The sequence below is a fragment of the Trichechus manatus genome, unplaced genomic scaffold (assembly GCF_000243295.1).
Source record: "Trichechus manatus latirostris isolate Lorelei unplaced genomic scaffold, TriManLat1.0 scaffold00199, whole genome shotgun sequence".
In the NCBI taxonomy this organism is placed as follows: Eukaryota; Metazoa; Chordata; class Mammalia; order Sirenia; family Trichechidae; genus Trichechus; species Trichechus manatus.
The window spans coordinates 4,292,129-4,313,509 of record NW_004444135.1 but is presented as its reverse complement, the minus strand read 5'-3'; the positions used below and the strand labels follow the sequence as shown (position 1 = coordinate 4,313,509).

General features: G+C 40.5%; 1 protein-coding gene across 2 annotated transcripts in view; it reads right to left on the bottom strand.

Moving 5' to 3' along the window:
* Positions 1-3,680: 3,680 nt before the first annotated feature.
* Positions 3,681-21,381, bottom strand: part of HRH4 (histamine receptor H4) — a 60,584-nt gene continuing 42,883 nt past the window's right edge. The window contains exon 3 of one of the 2 annotated variants that reach the window (XM_023742080.1): positions 3,681-3,902. In XM_023742080.1, the coding sequence (XP_023597848.1) occupies positions 3,888-3,902 (15 nt within the window). In that variant the 3' untranslated portion in view covers positions 3,681-3,887. Of the gene's footprint in view, positions 3,903-5,334; positions 5,456-21,381 lie in introns of those variants that run through there. The other variant, XM_023742078.1, reaches the window with a different exon arrangement.

Here is a 21,381-nt window from a genome sequence, read left to right as displayed (position 1 = left end):
TGGTCCTGAATCATTGTAGTCCATAGGGTTTTCATTGGTTGATTTTTGGAAATAGATTGCCAGGACTTTCTTCCTAGTGTGTCTTAGTCTGGAAGCTCCACTGAAACCTGTTCAGCATCATAGCAACACATGAGCTTCTACTGACAGAGGGGTAGTGGCTGTGCAAAAGGTGTGTTGGCCAGGAATTAAACCTGAGTCTCCTACGTGGAACGCAAAAATTCTGCCACTGATCCACCAATGCTCTTAAAAAAAAAAAAAACAAACCCATAACCGTAGAGTCAATTTCAACTCATAGTGACCCTATAGACAGAGTAGAACTGCCCCCATAGGGTTTCCAAAGAGCGGCTGGTGGATTTGAACTGCTGACCTTTTGGTTAGCAGCCAAACTCTTAACCACTGTGCTACCAGGGCCCCAACCAATGCCCTTAAACACTCCTAATAACACTCAATCCTCTATCAGCTTCTCTGCCTCTGTTGTTTCTCAACAATATGGGGTTCTGTCACATGGCCTGAGGCTTTTCTTGTGCCCTATCTGCACTGATTCTTCCTTGACTCTGTCACTCGAAATTTCCTGCTGCTCTGGAAGCCCACACCAGGAGGAAGCCTGGGTACAGGAACCAGAGCCACTCAAGGACGTTATAAAGACTTGAGTGCTGATGCCCAGGCAGGGCTGTCTGTCCTGGGAAAGACGGAATGAGCTGGGAGGAGGGGAGGACTCTAGGAGAATTATATATGCCCCTGAAAGGGCAGGGCGATGGTCAGAATTCTTTGCACAGTGCAAGAATTCAAAATTTCCTTTTATCTGAAGCAGCATGATTTCGTGGCTAACTTCAAAAGCAAGTCTGGAGCCCAGATCTTGATTTCTGAACACCATTCTCCACTGAAAGGAACCAAGCTCCTTGGAGAAAAGTCTGACTGCAGGGCTGGGCAAGGAATATAAAAGGTAAGCCGAAAATATTTTATTGTGCCAGAAAGTAAGGAAGAGCTCAATGATGGAGATGTGTCAAAAGAACACAGCGGCCAACTCTAAGGGGCTGCCAACGCCAAATTTGGGACAATTTTGAGCATCAAAATAAACAATCATAGGACGATATTTAAATTAAATAAAATTCCAAAAGTCCTTACTAGAGAGAGGCCGATAGAGCAACGAAGGAAGAGAGAAGAGGTTATTTCTTATAGTAGAAGGCCAACTAATAAATATAAAAGGAATGATGGTGTTAGAAAAGCATCAACGAGTGGGTCATAGTTTGAAGAGGATCAGCATGTTTATATGGTCTCAAGATCTCTCCCAACAATTTCCTAACTATAAGGGGAAATAGTAAGTTTAGAGTGAAGAAACCTCAACCAAGTTATCAAAATGATCATTACTTTAACCAAGTTAAATTCCAGATACTACCTTAAGCAAATTATCAAAGTCATCACTACTAATGAGACAGTTATACCAAGTTATCAAAGTCAAAAGTCATTAACAGTAATGAGACATCCAGATATGATGTACGGAAGGACATCACTTTTCTGATATTTCTTCTAAATAGGCATAAACTGAATAGAACTTTAAGAAACATAATAATGTGCAACCATCATCACTATTTCCAAAACTTTTTCATCACCCCAAACAGAAACTCAGAACTCCTTAAGCAATTACTCCTCCTTCCCCCTCCTCCCAGCCTCTGATAATCACTAATCTAATTTCTGTCGCTATGCATTTGCCTAGTCTAGATATTTTATGTAAGTGGGGGTCATATGATATCTGTCTTTTTGTGTCTAGCATATTCCACTCAGCATAATGTTTTCAAGGTTTATCTATGTTGTCGCATGTATCAGAGCTTCGTTTCTCTTTAGGCTGAATGTAGTACATATTCCATCATATGTATGTACCATATTTTGTCTATCCATTCATCTGTTGATGGGCACTTGGGTTGTTTCCACTTTTCTGCTATTGTGAATAATGCTGCCATGAACATTGGTGAATAAGTATCTGTTTGATTCCCTGCTTTCATGTCTTTTGGGTATATACCCAGGAGTAGAAATTATTAGTTTTGAAATGCAACCCCCACTGAGAAAGGCAGGGCTAAAAATTTTTTATCGATGATTCACATTCTCATGAGTTTGCATCATCACCAATGGCCAGCTGATAAGCTTGGAGAAGATTAAGCCTACTCCAGGGACACTTACACTTCTGCTCCGGTGTATGTCAGTGAAGGGAAACCCAAGATGCAGCCTGGTAGCCCGGTGGCAGAGAACAGAAAAATATTTTGAACTCTGTAGCTTAGGAAGAATAAAACTGTGTCATGTGTTATGAAAGATAAAAAGAAGTAAAGCGGAGTAGTGAGTTTGTCTTTCTGAGGGGCAGGTGGACCTTTGAGCACCACAAGGGTATCAAGTTTCAGGTAAACTGAAGGCACATCTGGCAGCAGTACCTACATAAAAAAGTGACCTCTCAACTTCCCACCTAGTATCCATTCTCTAGCAGCTTCTCCCTCTGTCTACCAATGAAATGCCACAGATTGTTCACCTCATCTATATACACATATATAACAACAAAAGCAAGTGCTTATATACACTTATTATATGCCAGATATTGTTTTAAAGCATGTAATAACACATTTAATCCTCACAACAACACTCTCAGGTACATACTATTATTATCCTCTGCATTTTATAGATGAGGAAAGCAAAGCACAGAGAAGTTCTAGTAACTCATCCCGGATCACATAGCTAGGAGTGCAAAGCTAGAATCTGAACACAGGCCATCAGGCTGCTAGCCTATGATCTTAACCACTCTACTGACTCCGGAGTTATGATTTTATTTGTATGTGTATATAGTCACCAAAATACCCCTCTGTCAAGACAATGTCAGCAATGTGAACAGTCAACAAATTGACGGGCCAACAGTCATTTTTTGTGGTTTGGTCAATACACGCCAAGCCTTTAAGAATTCCCAAACATGACTCAACAGAGCCTATGATAGAAAGTCCAACACCCCTTCCAAACTGGCTGGGATCTAAGACTTTGGTTCAAGAAATATTCTACTATGGAATTTAAGCAGCCTCAAGTATGCTGGAGAGTCCAGAGAGGAAGAAGGCTCCTTGTACCCCAGATTGCTCTGGGGGTGGGCCCCCATCTCTGCTCTAGATGCATTGGGCTGGCCCCACCTGTGAGCCCCATGCCAGAGGCCTTCTTCTAGTCATTTTAATGGGTTTTCCTCAATTCCTCATGTGCCTCTCTGTGTCTTGGTTTCCTTATCTATAAAATGGAGTTTAATTAGAGTACATCATAGGTAGTTGTGAGAATTAAATGAGATAACACAAGTACTTAGAATGGCTGGTATAGAATAAATGTTGGACAAGTGTTCGTTGTTACTGTCATTATCAAACTCTACCTTAAAGATCCATTTCACTCTTATTCTGTGTTTTGTGCAATGGTGCCAAGCGGCTGCTCCCTTCCTGTGGACTATTCTGCCCATCTCCTGACACCATCGTAGAAGACTTCCGTTACTGATCTTTGCTTTTCACATTCACTCTATCTGTTTTCCTTTTCTAACTTCCCTCCCTAAACAGTGACCCTTGTAGGAGTCCCCATTCATGTTTTTGTGCAGGAATTTCCTCCCATCTTATGGAATATCTGAGTAAATGTTTACTCACAGTGGTCTGTGCTAGAAACTGCCCTGTTCTCTTGAGATTTTTTAATTAGTTATACATTAATTCTTTCCCCACCACAAAATATGATAGTGCAACAAAAGATATGACACAGGACACTGAATGTCTTTTATTTAGCTCTGTTAGAGTTAGGGAACAATCTGTTAGCACTGGAATCAGAAGCCAATCTTGTCCTGCTGGGTTATGATGAATTCTCGTCCAGCTCAGGTCGTTCATAATTTTGATGTCCTAATATTCTTTCACCTAGGAGATTGACAAAGAAACCACTGTCATTTCACCAACTAATTATTCAATTCCATATTCCTAAATCTCATTTTTCCAGCTTCTCTGAGTTAAACATTACATTTTATCTCAGCTAAATCACCCCTGTAATAGGCTGAGTCTTATTCTGATAGAGATTTTGATGACTTCTCCATTGATGGAACATAAAACAGTGTCTAGCATATATACATTTTTACAGTTTAATTCTGGGATCCCAAAAGATAAATTGTGAACCAAATGGGGAAAGAGACATGAATAAATAATACCGGCTGAACAGACTAAAATATGTAGGAAAAGTTAAGCCCCTCTCAGTAAATGTCAAGTATGAAATTGTTTTATATAATTTTATTCATTGGCCCTATCCTACTCCCACAAGATTGCATTTGATTTTCATAGATTGATACCATTATGTTCCACATTCTGAGTATAAGATCAAAACATTTCCAGCTCCAGACTGCAGTTTCTTGCACTGTGACACAGAGCTAGCTCTAACAATGCTGCATTCCCCAGAACAGAGTGAAGTCTATGGTTCAACTGAACCCTAACCAAGACCACTCACAGTGGACTGGTGTGTGTGGCTAATCACTGTGTGAGGAGGGGGAGGAGTGAATCTCCACTACTACAGCTGGTCAGAGCAAGGAAACTCATGGCGGAGCAGAGGAAACACTCCTAATTTTCAACAGCTATTGCCCAAACTGGGGCTCACTGGAGAGAGCACAGCAGCCAGTTGATATCATATGTAGGCATATGTGGCAGGGATGCCTCCTACACACACAGCTAGACTACATGTCCCAACCTCCCTTGAGATGAAATGTGACCATTGGAATGTGGATAAAAGTGGCAAACTGCACTTTCAGAACTGAGCTACAAAACCTGCCATGCAATTGCCCCTGTTGTCTCTCTTCCTTCATCTGACAACCAGCTTTGGAGGATGTCGTGGAGAACTCCAAAATCATAAGGCAGGAGTCAGCAAATTTTTTCTATAAAGGGCCAGACAGTAAACAGTTTAGGCTTTGGAGGCCACACAGTCACTGTCATGACTACTCAACTCTGCTGTTGGAGCATGAAATCAGCCATTGACAATATGTAAATGAATAGATATGGCTGTGTTCTAATAAAATTTTATTTACAAAAACAGGTTGGATTTGGTCCATGGGCCATAGTTTTCCAACCCCTGCCCAGGGGAGCCACTGTATAGAAGGATCTTGGGTTCCTGAATTACTGTGTGGCATAGACCAAACTCTGAAACCTTCATTGATTGGAACATGAACAATGGGTCAGCAAGGGGCTCTGCTTCTGTTAGTTACTCAGGAAAAAAGGCCAGCAGAACCATCATCTCAGCATGCACTTCATGATCACCCCAACTCATGAAAAGGGAGGATTAAAAATTGTACCCTTGCTCTTAAAGCCTCCTCCCAAAAGTGGCGTGTGTTATTTCCATCCACCTTTTATTGGCTAAAGCAAGTTGTATGACTACGGCTATCTTCAAAAGGACAGCAAAAAGGGGAGGAGGGACAGGTGACCCAACAATATGCCTAGAAGGAGAAGAGAACCAGATTATTTGTGAGTAGCCCTAATGATGCCACAGAATGTTAACTAGAGCTATCAGTCATTCACATCCTAGGTGCAAAAAAGTTTAATCAGACTGCTATCCTCCAAAGGACCTAAATTAGCATCCGAAATACGATTTTACTCCCAATCCATTCTACTCTCTTCCCTTGCACGAATGACAGAAAAGAACTGGCCCACTTACAAAAGATTCTCCCTTACACTGAGCCACGTAAGACTGTCATTATTTAACCAGTTTTTACCTATAAAAACAGTTTCATATGGTTCAGCTTAATATCTTGTATTTTAAATATCACATTAATTTTGAAAATAGAGTAGCATAAAACAATTACATTATGTGGTAGTATTAGAGGGTTCTGTCCAATAAGTGTGCTCAGAAAACTCAGAAAATAAAAATATTTCCCAGACTGCATAACCAGGGATAGTTCTTGAAAATACTCGTAGGAGGAGCAACACCACGGCTTCGAACTGGTTCTTCCTGGTTCAGCCATCGCCGAGGAAGCAAAACTGGAACAGATCCGAATTTTTAAAAGCTGGGTGAATCGGAACAGGAAAAATTACAAGTCAAAGCCCTGCTAGAAATCAAATCTCCCTCTTAGAAAAAAGGGCAGCGTATGTGTTGCATACCAACCAAATCTATTGCCCGTAGGATTTTGAGCACAGTTGGAAACCGTGCCCCGCTCAAAGATGGTGGCCGACAGTGCCGCTCCGAATGTATGTCGCTCTCCAAGGTCCTGCCAATAATCCAGTCTCACACATCAGCCTCCTGAAAGGGCTCACTACACCTCTTCCAAGTCTCTCATTCCAGGGCTTTGGCCCATAATTCTTCCCATTCCGGTTATCGTACCAGATTACGCAAATTATAAAAATTCGAGTCTATTCTGGTTTCACTTCGTTGGCCATGACTGAATCAGTTCAAACTGGTTTGAAACCCGGAGCCACACTGACTACATGCTTATCTGGATACTGCCTCTTTTAAAGTTGTAATTCACCTCATTTCTAAACCTAGGGAAATGAGAACGAATGTATATTGAACTGCAACTATGTGATGGCTCATTGCCAGGGTCACAATTTAACTGAAACTGGGGTTAAGTGCCGGGCTGGTTAAGTGCCTAACCTCAAGGATCTTTTTATCTAGAGAAAAGAGGCCTGCCGGAAAGCAGAGATGGAGAGAAGCCGAAATGAACGTGGCAATATAGGGTCTTCCCCCAAATCAGCCTCCGGAATCAGGTCTGATCCCTCCATTAAGAGGCTGTAAGCAGAAGCTAAAGGGGCAATTTTCCGGAGGGACTTTGTGAAATATAAAATTTAAGCTGTCAGTCTTCAGAGCTATTGAGATTTTGTGGCTTTTAAGCAGTGCTGGATTAAGAGAGGGCTATATCGTGGCCCCCGGTGGTGCAGTGGTTAAAAGATCAGCTGCTAACCAAAAGGTTGGCAGTTCAATCCACCAGCTGCTCCTCGGAAACTCTATGGGGTAGTTCTACTCTGTCCTATAGGGTCACTATGAATGGGAATCGTCTCGTCAGCAACGGGTTTGGTTTTTGTTTTTTTTATATGGGCAGCCACCGAGAGCACTAGACTTAATAATGGGGCACCAAATTTAATATGTGTCAAAAAATTAATTTGACTAAAATATAAAAACAAACTAAATATCAGGTAGTTAACATAAGTTTTTTTACATATTCCCAAACTATGGTGATGGCCCTAGTAGGGTGTGCAATAATACCCTTGCTGTGGAAAATACTCTTGTATTTAAGAAACTGATTACTGTTTTAATCACGCAGGAAAACTTCACCTGTGCTAGGACGACTCTAGACAATTTAGGAGGCCTGCATCACAAGTAAAAGCCTGGTGAGGGGCCCTCAATACAACTTGGACAGAAGTGGGAATGTGACTGGACTGTTGAACTAGTCAGGCGACGGAAACTATCAGAAAGTATTAATTGACAAAAGTCTCCATATATCTTTACGACATTAATTTCCTCAATTTGTCAATTTGTTATTTGAAATCAAGTAAACAAATAAGTAGACTTTTTTTTTTTGTGCTATTATGTTAAAGGGCTCTGCCGACACCCTCTGCCTGGGGCACAAAAATATCTTCACTGGCCCAGCTTCTGGGCGGAAGGGACAGGGCAAGTGGCCTGCTGCAGAGTTTAGGTTTGTCTAGGAGCGGACATCAATGAGGAGGCCAGAGTGGAGGGCTGTGAGAAGACTGTTTATAGCACATGTGAGATAATCCCCTGAGGAACCTCAAAAGTAATGGGGAAATACTGAGAAAAGGGGGTGGGGCTGATGTCCTAGGGTTATGCAGATGTTGACAATTAGCCATGGAAATGTGGGCATTCCTTACAAAGTATCCTTATTTATTCACACAAACTGGTGATTTGGGGCTATACATATATCCTTTCTCTGAGCCTTCCTAACAACTTTCTGAGTTAGAGATAACTGAGGCAACCGAAGAGGTTAATTATATCGTCCGAGGTTGCAGCTAGTGGAGAAGCAGAATTTGAACCCAGAACTTCATGCATCAGTTGTTTCTAACAGTTTCCAACATGAGGATTCCTTTTAATATCAACAGAATACCATAACTTTGTTTAGATCTTGATCCAAGCAAGCAAAATATATAAAACAATTTTTGAAACACCTGGAGAATATTGAATAGCATTTGGGTTTTAGATAGCAGTAAGGAATTATAGTTAATATTTTTGGAGTAATATAGAAAGGGTATGTAAAAATGTATCATAGATGGATCATCACATGATAATACATCATATATAAAGTTTTTTTTTTTTAAATCTGTGAGTTCCTCCAGACAGAACAGCAGTACAGCATATTAGCTCATTTGCATTCTGACTTATCAGTACTGATGACATAACCCTTATTAAACTCTTTCAATATTGCCCCCTGCCTCAATGTGTTGGCTTCATTCTGAGCCGCGGTATCCTCTTATAGTCACAAGATGGTTGCAGTAGCTCTAGCCCTCACACATATGAGCTTTACAACCTGCAGAGGAGAAAAAAGCTCAACTTCTTTGACAATCTCCACAAAGCCCTTGGCCTTACTTTCATTGGCCCTGATTAGTTCACTTGCCCGTATCTGAACCAATCAACCATGGCCAGGAGGTTTACACTGGAGCCAAAAATGAAGCCAACCCCATGCAGTATTACATAGGCTGATATTTGGGAAGAAGTGTTTACCCAAATAAATGTGTGGTATTCTTACAAACCGACATCCCATTGCTTCAAGTCAATTCTGACTTACAGCAACCCTATAGGACAGAGAAGAACTGTACCATAGGGTTTCCAAGGCTGAAATCCTTATAGAAGCAGACTGCCACATCTTTCTCCCACAGAGTGGTGGGTGGGTTCGAACCTCCTACCTTTCAGTTAGCAGCCGAGTGCTTAACCAACTGTGCCACCAGGGCTATGGAGTGCTCTTAGAGAGGAGTAATAGATGATGAATGGCCAAAACCAATAATTTTCCCTCCCACCATCTCCTAAATAAGATTGACTCTGGGATGGCTAATTCTGCGTCTTTAGGTGACGCAGAAAGTAAGCCCTTCTAGGATGGAATGGTTGCCAACAACATGGGAATCTTACAGGAAATGAATTCAGGACAGTTTTCCAATCTTTATCTTCCACTACTCTCTTACTCTAAAAGCCAAAACCCAGACTCATTGTTGATGAGTCGATTCCGACTCATAGCGACCCTATAGAACAGAGTAGGACTGGCGCATAGGGTTTCCAAGGAGCAGCTGGTGGATTCGAACCTCTGACTTTTTGGTTAACAAAAGTAATGGAGAAATACTGAGAAAAGGGGGTGGGGCTGATGTCCTAGGGTTATGCAGATGTTGACAATTAGCCATGGAAATGTGGGCATTCCTTACAAAGTATTCTTATTTATTCACACAAACTGGTGATTTGGGGCTATACATACATCCTTTCACTGATCTTAACCACTGCACCACCAGAGCTTCCTCTCTTACTCTAGACACATTTATTCATTGCTTCTTTACAGGTCTGAGACCTTCTTGTCTTTGTGATGCTAGTCTGTCCGCCTGAAATGCCCTCCCTCCCACCCTGTGCATACCTCTCTATGACACCTATACTCTTCCTGTGGATTCATGGGATTCAGAGCTACTTGTGTTGTCATCTTATTCTCACTTCCAGACTGTAAACTTTCTGAGGGAAAGCCTGTGTTTTATCCATCTTTATATGCCCCCAACACCAGCTCATTGTCAGCACTCAACATTTGTTACATTTCATTCAACTTAGCATCCAGAATTAGATCAGTACTCACAATTATGTCCATCACCGTTAAAGCAAATCAAGGTGTTCTACTTCTTAAGATGAGTTAATATTCAAATTAAGATTCAGTGGGTTCATGAGTGTCATTTATAAATATAAAATTATTATTTACTCTTTAATAAGTGTGATATGTAATCTTTTTTTTAAAGCACACACAGGAAAAAATAGAGTATGAGTCCTTACGGATTCTCCATCACCTACAAGTTGCTTTCATACATGAAAAGCTGCTTAAATTGTAGAGGACTCTACGTAGGCCATACCTTGGGTTTATTCTGCTCTGGATCCGTAATATGCTCCTTCGAGCTAGGTCACTGCTACCTTAAAGAAAGCAGTAGTTGAAATCGGAGGTCTCTAATTCTTAATTACAATTGCATTGCTGGCTTTATGTGCATCTCTGCTCATTTAAACTCAGTGCTGACTGACAAATTGTGCTTGCCTGCCTATTCGACAGTAATTTAGCCAGGCAACCTGCAGCTTGCGCCAGATTGATGAGCAGCTGTTGAATCTGTTTGGGGGATATGTTGTTGTTTTCTTGGGGTAAGCTGCTTTGTGCTGTTGCTGAATGGATGGATGGCTCTGTCTTCTCCAGTGATATTGCGGACACTCTGAATGGCCACTCCTGTAACTCCAAATGCACATTTCAAAAAAAATCAATCACCCACCATCACAGACACAGCATCACACAGACAAGCAAGATGGAATGGCTCATCAGACTCAACTCAATTCACACTTGTGTTTTTCTGGCCAATACAAGTTCAGGTTCATACCCAAAATGTGGCTATCCTTAAATCTCAAACCAAGAAGTATTTAATTGTTACACATGATGACTTCTCTCTAAAAAACTTCATGCTAATAAAAGTTGACTTTCAGTAGAATAGTTCCATAGGCTCACATAACTCTGAACCACCCACTCTTCTTCAGTCAGATCCCATTGCCTTTAGCCTCTGAAGTATGGCAGGATCCTGAGTTAATTATCTGAATCTCTTCAGCTGTGTTTGTCTCCCTCCACCAAAACTCCCACTTCATTATTTTTCCAGTTCAGGTTTTTCATGGTTCTTGTAGCCTGAGTACAGACTTAAGGGAAAATATCCCTAAGGTATAAGCAATAATGGTTCCCAGGACCATTTTGATGCTTAGAGTCTGGGGTAGCAATTTTCACAAGTAGTAGTGGAAAGGAAAAAGGAGACTGTCCATTTTTGGTTTGAAAATATATGATACCACCACACTTTAAGGAACTTAGCTAGGTCAGCTTTAATTACAGATGTTTTCCAGTGGTCTCATTTTATGTCCTCTGATATTCAGAAAGGGCATTGAAGACCCTAAGGCCACATAGATCCTCCCCTCCTCCTTGCAAATGTATAATTGGTTCCTGTTAAGGGACAATATCAAGTGAGCTGCTGAGTCACCCATAGGTGACAATAAAATGTGAGTACACATAGTAATATATTTTATATCCCATGTGTAAGGAAGTCTCCAAAGTTAAAGACAAGTATGGGTGGGTGGCAGGAGACAGTTCAACCCCTGAAACTGGAGCTAATAAGAATCACATATATGCACTTTTTTCAAACTCCCAACCCCCATACAACCCAATATCATAACCATTAAGGTTGATTCTCTCTTCACTGAGAAAATAAAGACAATTTATGTGGGCTACTCAAATCTCTCTCTTTCCCTTTCAAATGTGTCTTTATTATCTCCGGCTTCTCTCTTGTTGTCTGGAAAGAGATATACCAACTCCCTTTCAAGACCACTTCCAAGGTTCATCCATGTTATGGCATGCATAGTTACTTCATTTCTCTTTATGACTGAGTAATATTCCATTGTATGTGTGTACCACATCTTGTTTATCTATTCATCTGTCGATGGATATTTAGGCTACCTTATTGCTTGCTTCCACCCCCTCTCAGCTCTGCTACAGCCTTTTCCCACAATGCCTGCATCACATTTGCTATTCTTTCTCTCTTATCTCCTCCCCTTGAAACCAAAAAATATTAAGGTTCCTTACCCTGTTTCTCTCCCCGGAACTACTATCCCATATCTTCACCACAAAAGTTATTGACAAAGTAATTCAAATTTACCCTTTCCAATTTCTCATCTCATACAGACTCCTTCAACCCTTGCAGCCTGGGGTTTCCACTAACCAGCCCCCTGAAAAGATGAACATGAAGCAAAAGAGGACTACCCAGGGATAAATGGTGTCTAGGAACCAAAAAGGAAGACCAAGAAGCAGTAGATTCAGAGGTGGCTGGCAGAAAGAAAATGATGGATTTGGAGGAAAAGATGCAGTAAGATGGAAAGGGAAAATGAGAAGGGTAAATAAGAGAGAAAGCCCGAAGCCTTATTAATAATAGAGTCAAGTCCCTTTTATCGGGTTCCTGTCACCCTGCCCATAAGTGAAAAGGGGGCTAAAAGAACTGAGAAATGGAACATTTATCAGTGTTCATTAATGACATTCTTCAATTCAAGTCATATTTTGAATTGTAAGATTTAACAAATAAAAATAAAGAATGTCCAGTTAACTTTGAATTTCAAATAAATAATTTTTATTCATTATTTTATTTGTTAGTATTTTATTCATATGTCCCATGCAATATTTGGATGTTCCCAGATATTGCATGGGACATACTTATACTAAAAATGTTTTCTGTATAACTGGGCATCTTGTATTTTACCTGACAACCCTATTCATACTCCACCTCCTTGAAGGATTTTGATCAACATCTCCCTGAATCTTCTTCCTCACTTGATTTCCAAGGCACTATTCCTCTCAGTTTCTGACAATAGTTTTTCTTCTTCAGTCTGATCCTTGGATAGAGGCATTCTCCAAGGTTTGGGCTACAGGCCATTTCCTGCCTCACTCTATGTCTCCTCCCCAGCTTTTCTGTTCTACTCCTGTATCTTCTTCATGCCAAGTTTATGTCTAATGAGTTCCCAGTCTCTATCTCCAGCCCTCATTTCTTAAATTCAAAGATATATTGCTCGCATCTTTCTTTAGACATCTTTACTTAGAATTTCCATCCTTTATCTCAAACTCGACACATCTAAAACTGAACTCATCATTGTACCTCCAAAATCTGTCCATTGTCCCAATTTCCCAATCTAGACTAATGGTGCCATTATCCTCCTGATCATCTATTCAAGGAATGTCATACCTAAACTCAATCCTTCCAGTTTCTTTGATTACATCCACTCACCAAATCCTTTCTGTTCCACCTCCATTATTTGTCATCTCTGTCACCAGGGTCTCACTCTTTGTCATCTCTTGTTGAACAACTATAACTGGTCTCTCAGACTCCCATCCCTCACCTCTCCAGTTCTTTCTTCAAACTCCTACCACATAATATCCAGAATGTTTTCTAATCACATAATTCCCCTTCTTGAAGATCTTCATGGTTTTCTCTGACTAAGAATAAAATTCAGTTTTGGCCTTACTTTAATTATTGAAGGAACCTTCTTTGTTTTTCTGAACCAAGGTCTGCAGACATTATCAGGTCATCCACCTTTTCCCAATTACATTTCTTCTCTTTTTCCTGTTACTTGTAGAAAATTTGGCTAATGGTGACGAACTCCAAGATGCAAATCCCTACTCCCTGCTTCAGTGGGACAATTTTTCAGTCAGATTTAGGTTCCAGAGAAACCCTCCCCGGGCCTCATCCCCATCAAGCCAAGGCTGGACTTGACCTGAGACCACACTTTGCTCAGCTCCTTCCCATGTCCTCACCTTCCCTCACTCCCTTACACTTTCCCAAAGAGCTGTCCCTCAATAAACCACGCGCACCTACAGCCTTGTCTCATAACTTGGCCTGGAATGTATTATGTGTTCTCTCTGGGATTTATTCTCTTCATTTCTCAAATAGTGATAAAGTTATCTACCAGAGTTGTGAGTGAGAACATGAGGAAGCACTTACCTGGGTGCCCAGGAAATAACAGGCACATGCTCAATGTTCCTGAAATGAAACCTTAGCCTTTAAGGAATGCAGACCCCAGGGGCAGACAGTAAACAATTCCTGTAACAAATACTAGGATGGAGGTGAGGGAGATGTGCTTGCCCTGGAGGTAGGGGAGAGCTTCAAGTGTCCTGGTCTTGCCAGATAAACAGTTGTCCAGGTTGGGAGACAAGAAAAGAACATTCCAGCAGAGGAAATGTCTATGGAAAAGCACAGAGGCACAAAAGAGCAAGTTATGTGCAAGTTAAGTAAAAGAAGAAACATTCAATCTCAACTATTGATTAATGATGCTATAGTCAATGTTTTTAAATCTAAACAGATGTCACTACTCATTTAAAGAAACAAGACTTTTCCGAGACAGTGCCTTTGGTTAACAAGTGATTCAATCACACATGTTGAGAGTTTACTGTGCCCCAGTTCCTGCCCTAAACACTGGGCGGAGGTGGGGTTGGGGAGGAATCCAGAAAGACACAATCCATACCCCTGGGGAGTTCATAGTCTATCTGCACTTCCTGTGGCCCACAATGGATGGATAGTTTCTTTATTTTAAAAGTAGAAACACAAAAACTATGCAGAAGTATGCCTAATTATCTTGCTCCCTGCATTTTGGAAATTCTTATAAGAGGAAAATAACCGACCTCCAAGAGATTTGGATTAATATTTTTGCAAACAAACAAAAAACCTCATTCATTTCTTTTTGCAATTTTTTAAGTTACAACCCCATTATTTGCCTTTAGGAGAATAGGATTTACAGTCAGGCAAATCTGGGTTCGGATCCTGGCTTTCCTGCTTTGTAGCTGTGTGATCTTGAGTGGTTATTTAACTTTACTGCTGTTTCCTTACATGCCAACTTAGTTTAATAACATCTTCTTGAGACATGGTTATTATAATTAAATGTGCTAATAAATATTTGTAAAGTGCTTAACATAAGGCCTACTTCATTTGTAGTACAGTATTTATTATCAATATTATTTTAACAGTTAAACAGTATTTCTAGTCTTAGATGAAGATTAAAGTCTGAGATCAATTGGTGACAAGAACTCCCAAATTCTGAAGAGCAGAGCTCCTCAGCGCTGACTAAGGAGGTTCCCAAAACTAGTTCTGTGATGCTCAGCACATGCTCTCCAGCCCACATGTAAGAGAAGGCTGGGACCTGAAGAGGAAACAGGGGAACATAGATTAGGATAACGGTGTGGTGTCTGATTAAATTCTCATGGAATCCAGATTTTCTGGAGTCATGAAGGCTAGATGAACCCCTGAAACTATTACCCTGAGATAACCTTTAAAATGTAAAATATCCCCTGAAGTCTGAAAACCAAACAATAGTTTAGCTTAATTAGTAAAGAATGTCTGCCTTGAGTATTGTGCTCTTTTAAGATCTGTCTATACAAGATGAAATTGAGAACAGCAGTTTGAAAGATAGGATAAGAACCTTAGAGGACAGTGAATTTATGTTACTGCGGGAGGTACAACTCTGAAAAGGAGGGTGAGAATGTTTGCACAACTCGAAGAATAAGAAATGTCACTAAATTGGACATGTATAAACTGTTGAATTGGTGTATGTTCTGCTGTGTATATTCTCAACAACAACAACCGCAAATAAATTATTTTTAAAAAATAGAAATGGACAAGTCACAGAAGGGATAGTGGGGCTGTCCTGAGACATAAGGTCCAGGAGGAGAGAGAGGAGGTGGCTCACACAAGGCTATGGAATATATTTTCCCATTTGTTGGATGGTATATTAACTATTCACCAGCACTTCCATGCAGCTGTGATCTATATGTTCACCCAGTCCTTGTCTACTTTATATTTTGTCTTCAAGCACCAAGGATTCTGCTTGCTTGGGATTAAAAGTCCTGTCCATAGACTATCTTAATTGACAACTAGATAAAAGCTCTTCTTACAGATGCAACCAAGAGCATTTCATCTTTCCTTTCTGTGATTTCCATCCCTCAGTATAAAATTCAAGAAACAGACGTAATAGTCGTGAAGTAGAACATAACCAGATGGTTCTCCAGGTCTGGTTATCTAAATATTATGTCATCTGTGCTCCATAATTCTTATATAAAGCACACTACTCTAATTGTGCAGCATGGATCATGACAGATTGCTCCATTTTTTGACATAATTTTCTTTAGTGTTTTCTCTACTCTGAGCTCAGGGAAACTAATTATGTCCAGGTGGGGCACAGGTGCAGGTATGTATGCTAACTCCAGAGGGTCTGCTTATATATAAAACAGTTTCGTTGGTGTGTTCCAACTTTGAAAACTTGCTCTCTTGGCCCTTTTTAATAAGCATCCATTTCTCTCTAAATATTCCCTCACTCCCCTGTTTAGACTAATGACTAAGGCAATGGAACCAGCTCTGAGGATAGAGCACTTTTCGCCTCCATTGCAGATTGTGGACTGCCATTCTTGACCATCCCTCTGGCATGGTCAAGATGGGTATAAGAACATTGGTATAGAACTGTTTTATAGCTTACAAAGCACTTTTATATACTCTATCCTATTTGACCCTCTCTGTTATACAGGATGACTGAGTTTATCATCATACTGTAAATGAGAATTGTTGCAATTATCTTTCTTACATAACAAACTACCCAAAAAACCTAGTTGCTTAACAGTACTCATTTATTTCACTCCCAAGTCTACAATTATGGGCAGGTCTTGGCAGGAAACATATCTGTCCAGCACATGGGCTCATACTTTTAATTATCATCATCATGCACAATGCTAGGATGATTGAGCTTCACATCAGTTCTAGTTAAGAATATACTTTCTGTTATCAAAAGTAACTCGTACTATTTCTGACTTCAGGAGGAGGGTTCGGTCAAAATTAGAACACTATGTCAACTTTAGACCAGTAATATTTACAGAATCCTTCCATTCTATTGGTTAGTCTTGCTTTTGCCAGAGTTCAGAGACTATTCACTTAACATTAGTATCTGGTATTGTTGTTAGCTGCTGTCAAGTTGACTCCAACTCAGGGCAACCTTGTATATAATACAATGAAAATTGCCCAGTCCTGCACCATCTACATGGTCATTGGTATGGTTGAGTCCATTGTTGTCCCCACTGTGTATTTTGAGTGGCTTCCAACCTAAGGGGTTGATCTTCCAGAAAATATTCTGCTGTGATCCATAAGGTTTTCACTGTCTAATTTTTGAAAGTAGATCACCCGGCCTTTCTTCCTAGTCTGTCTTAGTCTGAAAGCGCCACTGAAACCTATCTTCCATGGGTGACAATGCTGGTATTTGAAATACCGTTGACATAGCTTTCAGCATCATAGCAACTTGCAAGCCACCACAGGACATCAAACTGACAGACGGGTAGTGGAACACTGGTATTGAATTGATTATAGTTTGCAAAGCACTTTTACGTACTCTGTCCTGTTTGACCCTCTCTGTTATACAGGATAAGTGGGTTTATCACCATACTGTAAACGAGAATTGTTGCAGATATCTTTGCTACATAACAAACTACCAGAAAATCTAGTGGTTTAAGAGAACACATTCATTTCACCTACAAATCTACAAATATGAGCAGGGCTTGGCAGGGATGACCATCTCTGCCCTATGCAGTGTCAGTTGTAGTGGCTCAGTGAGGACTAGAGGATTCACTCACATGGCTGACAAGTTGGTGCTGCTGGTCAGCTGGGAGCTCCATCGAGATGTCAGCCAAGGACGCAGTTCTTGCCTGCGTGGGTCTCTTGAGATTTCTACATCATGGTGTCTAGGTTTCAAAACTAAATGGTCCAAAAAACAAGACATGGAAGCTCCCAGTCTCTTAAGGCATTAATGGACCCAGAAACTGGTACATAATCACTTTAGCATATTCCATTGGTCAAAGCACTCACAGAACCCACCAATATTCAAGGGGAGGAGACATGGACTCAACTTATTGTTAGAGGAATATCAACTAATTTGTGGCCATTTTTAATCTGCTACAAGGACGTCAAGGATTAGAATTGGTGGCCAAGATTACTCAGGTAGTAAGTGAGACTTGACCTTTGGTTTTTCTCACCAAACTGTCTTGGATTGGTGTGACTGCACCAAAATCCATATAAGTTATTGGAAGTTATTTCTCTCCCAAGAAGCAAGTGGATAATCATGCTTAAACCACTTTTCCTTCTTGTAAATTAGAGTACAGAAGTGAAGAATTAAGAGAATTGTTTTTAATACTGTAAAATACTTGGAAACACACTTAGTCATCTAGTGCTGTTATAATAGAAATACTACAAGTGGATGGCATTAACAAATAGAAGTTTATTTTCTCACAGTTTAGGAGGCTAGAAGTCCAAATTCAGGGTGCCAGCTGTAGGGGAAGTCTTTCTCTCTCTCTCAGTTCCAGGGAAAAGTCCTTGTCTTCAATCTTCTCCTGGTCTAGGAGCTTCTCAGCGCAGGGACCTCAAGTCCAAAGGACGTGCTCCCCTCCTGGTTCTTCATTCTTGGTGACATTAGGTGCCCCTATCTCTATGCTTGCTTCTGTCTTTGATATCTCAAAAGAGATTGACTCAAGATAATCTAATCTTATAGATTGAGTCCTGCTTATTAACATAACTGCCTCTAATCTTGCCTCATTAACATCATAGAGGTAGGATTTACAACACATATAGGAAAATCACATCAGATGACAAAATGGTGGACTATCATGGCCTAGCCAAGTTGACACACATTTTAGGGGGACACAATTCAATCTATAACACCCATCTCTTCCAGGTTTGAGGTCTAAGTGTGCATGAAATCCTTAATTTAGTTTCTGCCAATGATTTAAATACTACTTGCCATAATATTTATTATCACTGAAAGGTATGTAAGTACAGTATAATGTATCTCTAAATCTAAACACTTTTAACAACAAAAATGTAATGTTTATCAAATTGCTCAAGTAGGAAGTAAATTCATTTTACATTACCAAAAAATCTTAAAGGTAAGAAGTGTTCTATAATTAAAGTTAAGACATGTTTTTCATGGTATGAAGTTCCCTTTTATGGTGAAATTCTGTAAGTGAAATAAAGATTTGCTTTGAAGAGTTTTATCTTACAATCAAATTTGCTGGAAAGAAACTATTCTACCAACTGGGAGATACTGACCTACCAGTGTTTCATGTTGACAAATGAGGTTGTTAAGTCACAGAGACCTGGGAAAACATCATTTACAATGGAGAGGCCTGGTGGTCACCACTTTAACCAAATGATCAAACTCTGCATCTACATCACTAATAGTGGAACAACCTGATGTTAAATGCTTCCCAGTATGATGCAGTATGAAATACACAGCATCATTTGTAAAATATCCTTGCCAAAAATGTTTAACTGGCTCTAATGAAGCCTTGAAACCTTTCAGTCAGCCTTTCTCAGCCGGGGTTTCTCAACTGAACATAAAATCAAAAAAAAAACCAAACCCGTTGCCGTTGAGTCAATTTTGACTCATAGCGACCCTCTAGGACAGAGTAGAACTGCCCCATAGGGTTTACAAGGAGCAGGCTGGTGGATTCGAACAGCTGACCTTTTGGTTAGCAGCCTGAGCTCCTAACTACTGTTTCTTAATTCTCAATACAAGTAGCCCCAACTTACAATGGGGTTCCATTCCAAAGACTCCTCTGTTGTAAGTCAGTTCTGATGTAAATCGAATGCCTCATATTTTTTCAGTTATCATTATTATTGCCTTTTACTATCAGTATGTTGATAAATTCAGCAGTGTTTTCAACAGTAAATCATGAAATTGAATATCTGTGAGTGAACATCTGAGAATAATAACATCAGCAAATTACATGCTGTAACATATTACTAATGATATGATGTACAAAAGAAAAAAACAGACAATCTTAAATGTGGTTGTCATCATTCAAATATGTACGTCGGAGACTGCTTGTAGTACATTCTAAATGCATGGGAGAGAAGTTAATTCATTACATAAAACAGATGCCTTGGGGCATTACAGCTCAATTCCCTCATGGATTCCTAGTTTTAAAGAATCTATCTAAGTGAAGAAACAATCAAAGATATCTAGAATGTGGATGTTCTACAAAAACACTCATCTGATCTCTTCAGAACAAAATTTCATGAGGAGAAAGTAGTGGGAGTTGTTGGTTAAAAGAGACCAAAGACTTCTCTCACAATAGATTAAGTTTGTCTACTTTTGAACTTCATCTATGAGGATTCATACAATATCAAGCTTGTTTCACTCAACATAATGTCTGAGATTAACCCAGGTTGTTACATGATTCAGTGTGTCTTTTATTTTGTTGCTGTGTAGCATTTCTTTGTATAAATATACCACAGCTTATTTACCCATTTTATTGCTAATGGACATTTAGGACATCTTCAGTTTGGGGATACTAAGAATAAAGTTGCTATGATCATTCTCACATAGGTATATTGGTGGCATGTGCACTCATTTTTCTTGGGTATACACTGAGTAGAACTGCTGGGTCACAAAGTCAGCTTACCTTAAACTTTATTAGTTACTGCCAAACAATTTTCCAAAGTAGTTGAACCAATTTATACTCCCATTCAAAAGATATGAGTTCCAGTCATTTCACATCCTTAACCCTTCCAGATGGGGAGGAGGTGATATTGATAAGGAAAGGGCATGAGGTGATGGAAGTATTTTATCGTATTGATCTGGTTGATGACTACATGGGAGTATACTTATGTAAAAATTCATCAAGATAAACATTTAAGGAATTCTGGGAAGATGACGGCATAAAGAAACCATTTTTCCAACCTTGCCCCACAAATACAACAAGGAAATGGTGCTTGGCTTTGAGGAACTTGAATCGGGGAGCAGAGAAAGCAATGGGGAACTGTAGACAGGCAAGAATCAACAAATCAACAAGTCACATATGGTAGGGAAATCATTTCTCCCACCATCATTGCTCCTCCCCCAGTCATGCTGGCTGCCAGCTGCTGTGAACTGGTGTACTGGCCCTAGAAAAAGAGCCTGCTTCCCTAACCACCATAGCCCCTGCCTGTACAAAGAGACAAGACCCCAACCTTCTGCCCTAAAATTAACAAGGCAGACTTTCCCAGTGGTCCATTTGGAATGTGCCAGCACCTCCCCACCCAGACACTGTTGGTTGCAAGCCTACTGCAAATTACTACAGAAGGCCTATGCAGTGTAGTCTGCTCTCATAGCCAATACTCTACCTGCTTCCCTTTGCATCCCATAGCTCAGGCCTCTGAAACCAACAGAACAGACCTCCCAGGGAATCAGTTCTTGTCTGTTTGCTCCCCCTTTCAGTCGGTGCTGAGGGCTGCTGACTGAGGATGCTGTGTGCTAAGAAGCAGGCATCTTTAGTGGAAGCTACACCCACAGCCAACACACTCCAGGGGGTCTCTGATAGAAACAAGACCTCCCTAGGTGTCCATTTGGATATGCCAGCACCTCCCCCACCAAGACACTCATAGTCAGCACCCTACCTGCCTCACTGTGCACCCCATACCTCTGGCCTCTGAAACCAGCAGGACAAACCTTTCTGAGGGTCAACAGGGGTTATTCTTCCCCTACTTCCGTGTGGTGCTGAGGACTTCTGACTGAGGCTGCTGTATGTTAGAAAGCAGGAGACTTGAGTGGAGGCTACCCTCACAGCCAGCAATCTACCAAGGGAACTCTGATAGCAAAAAGGAAGACCTCCAT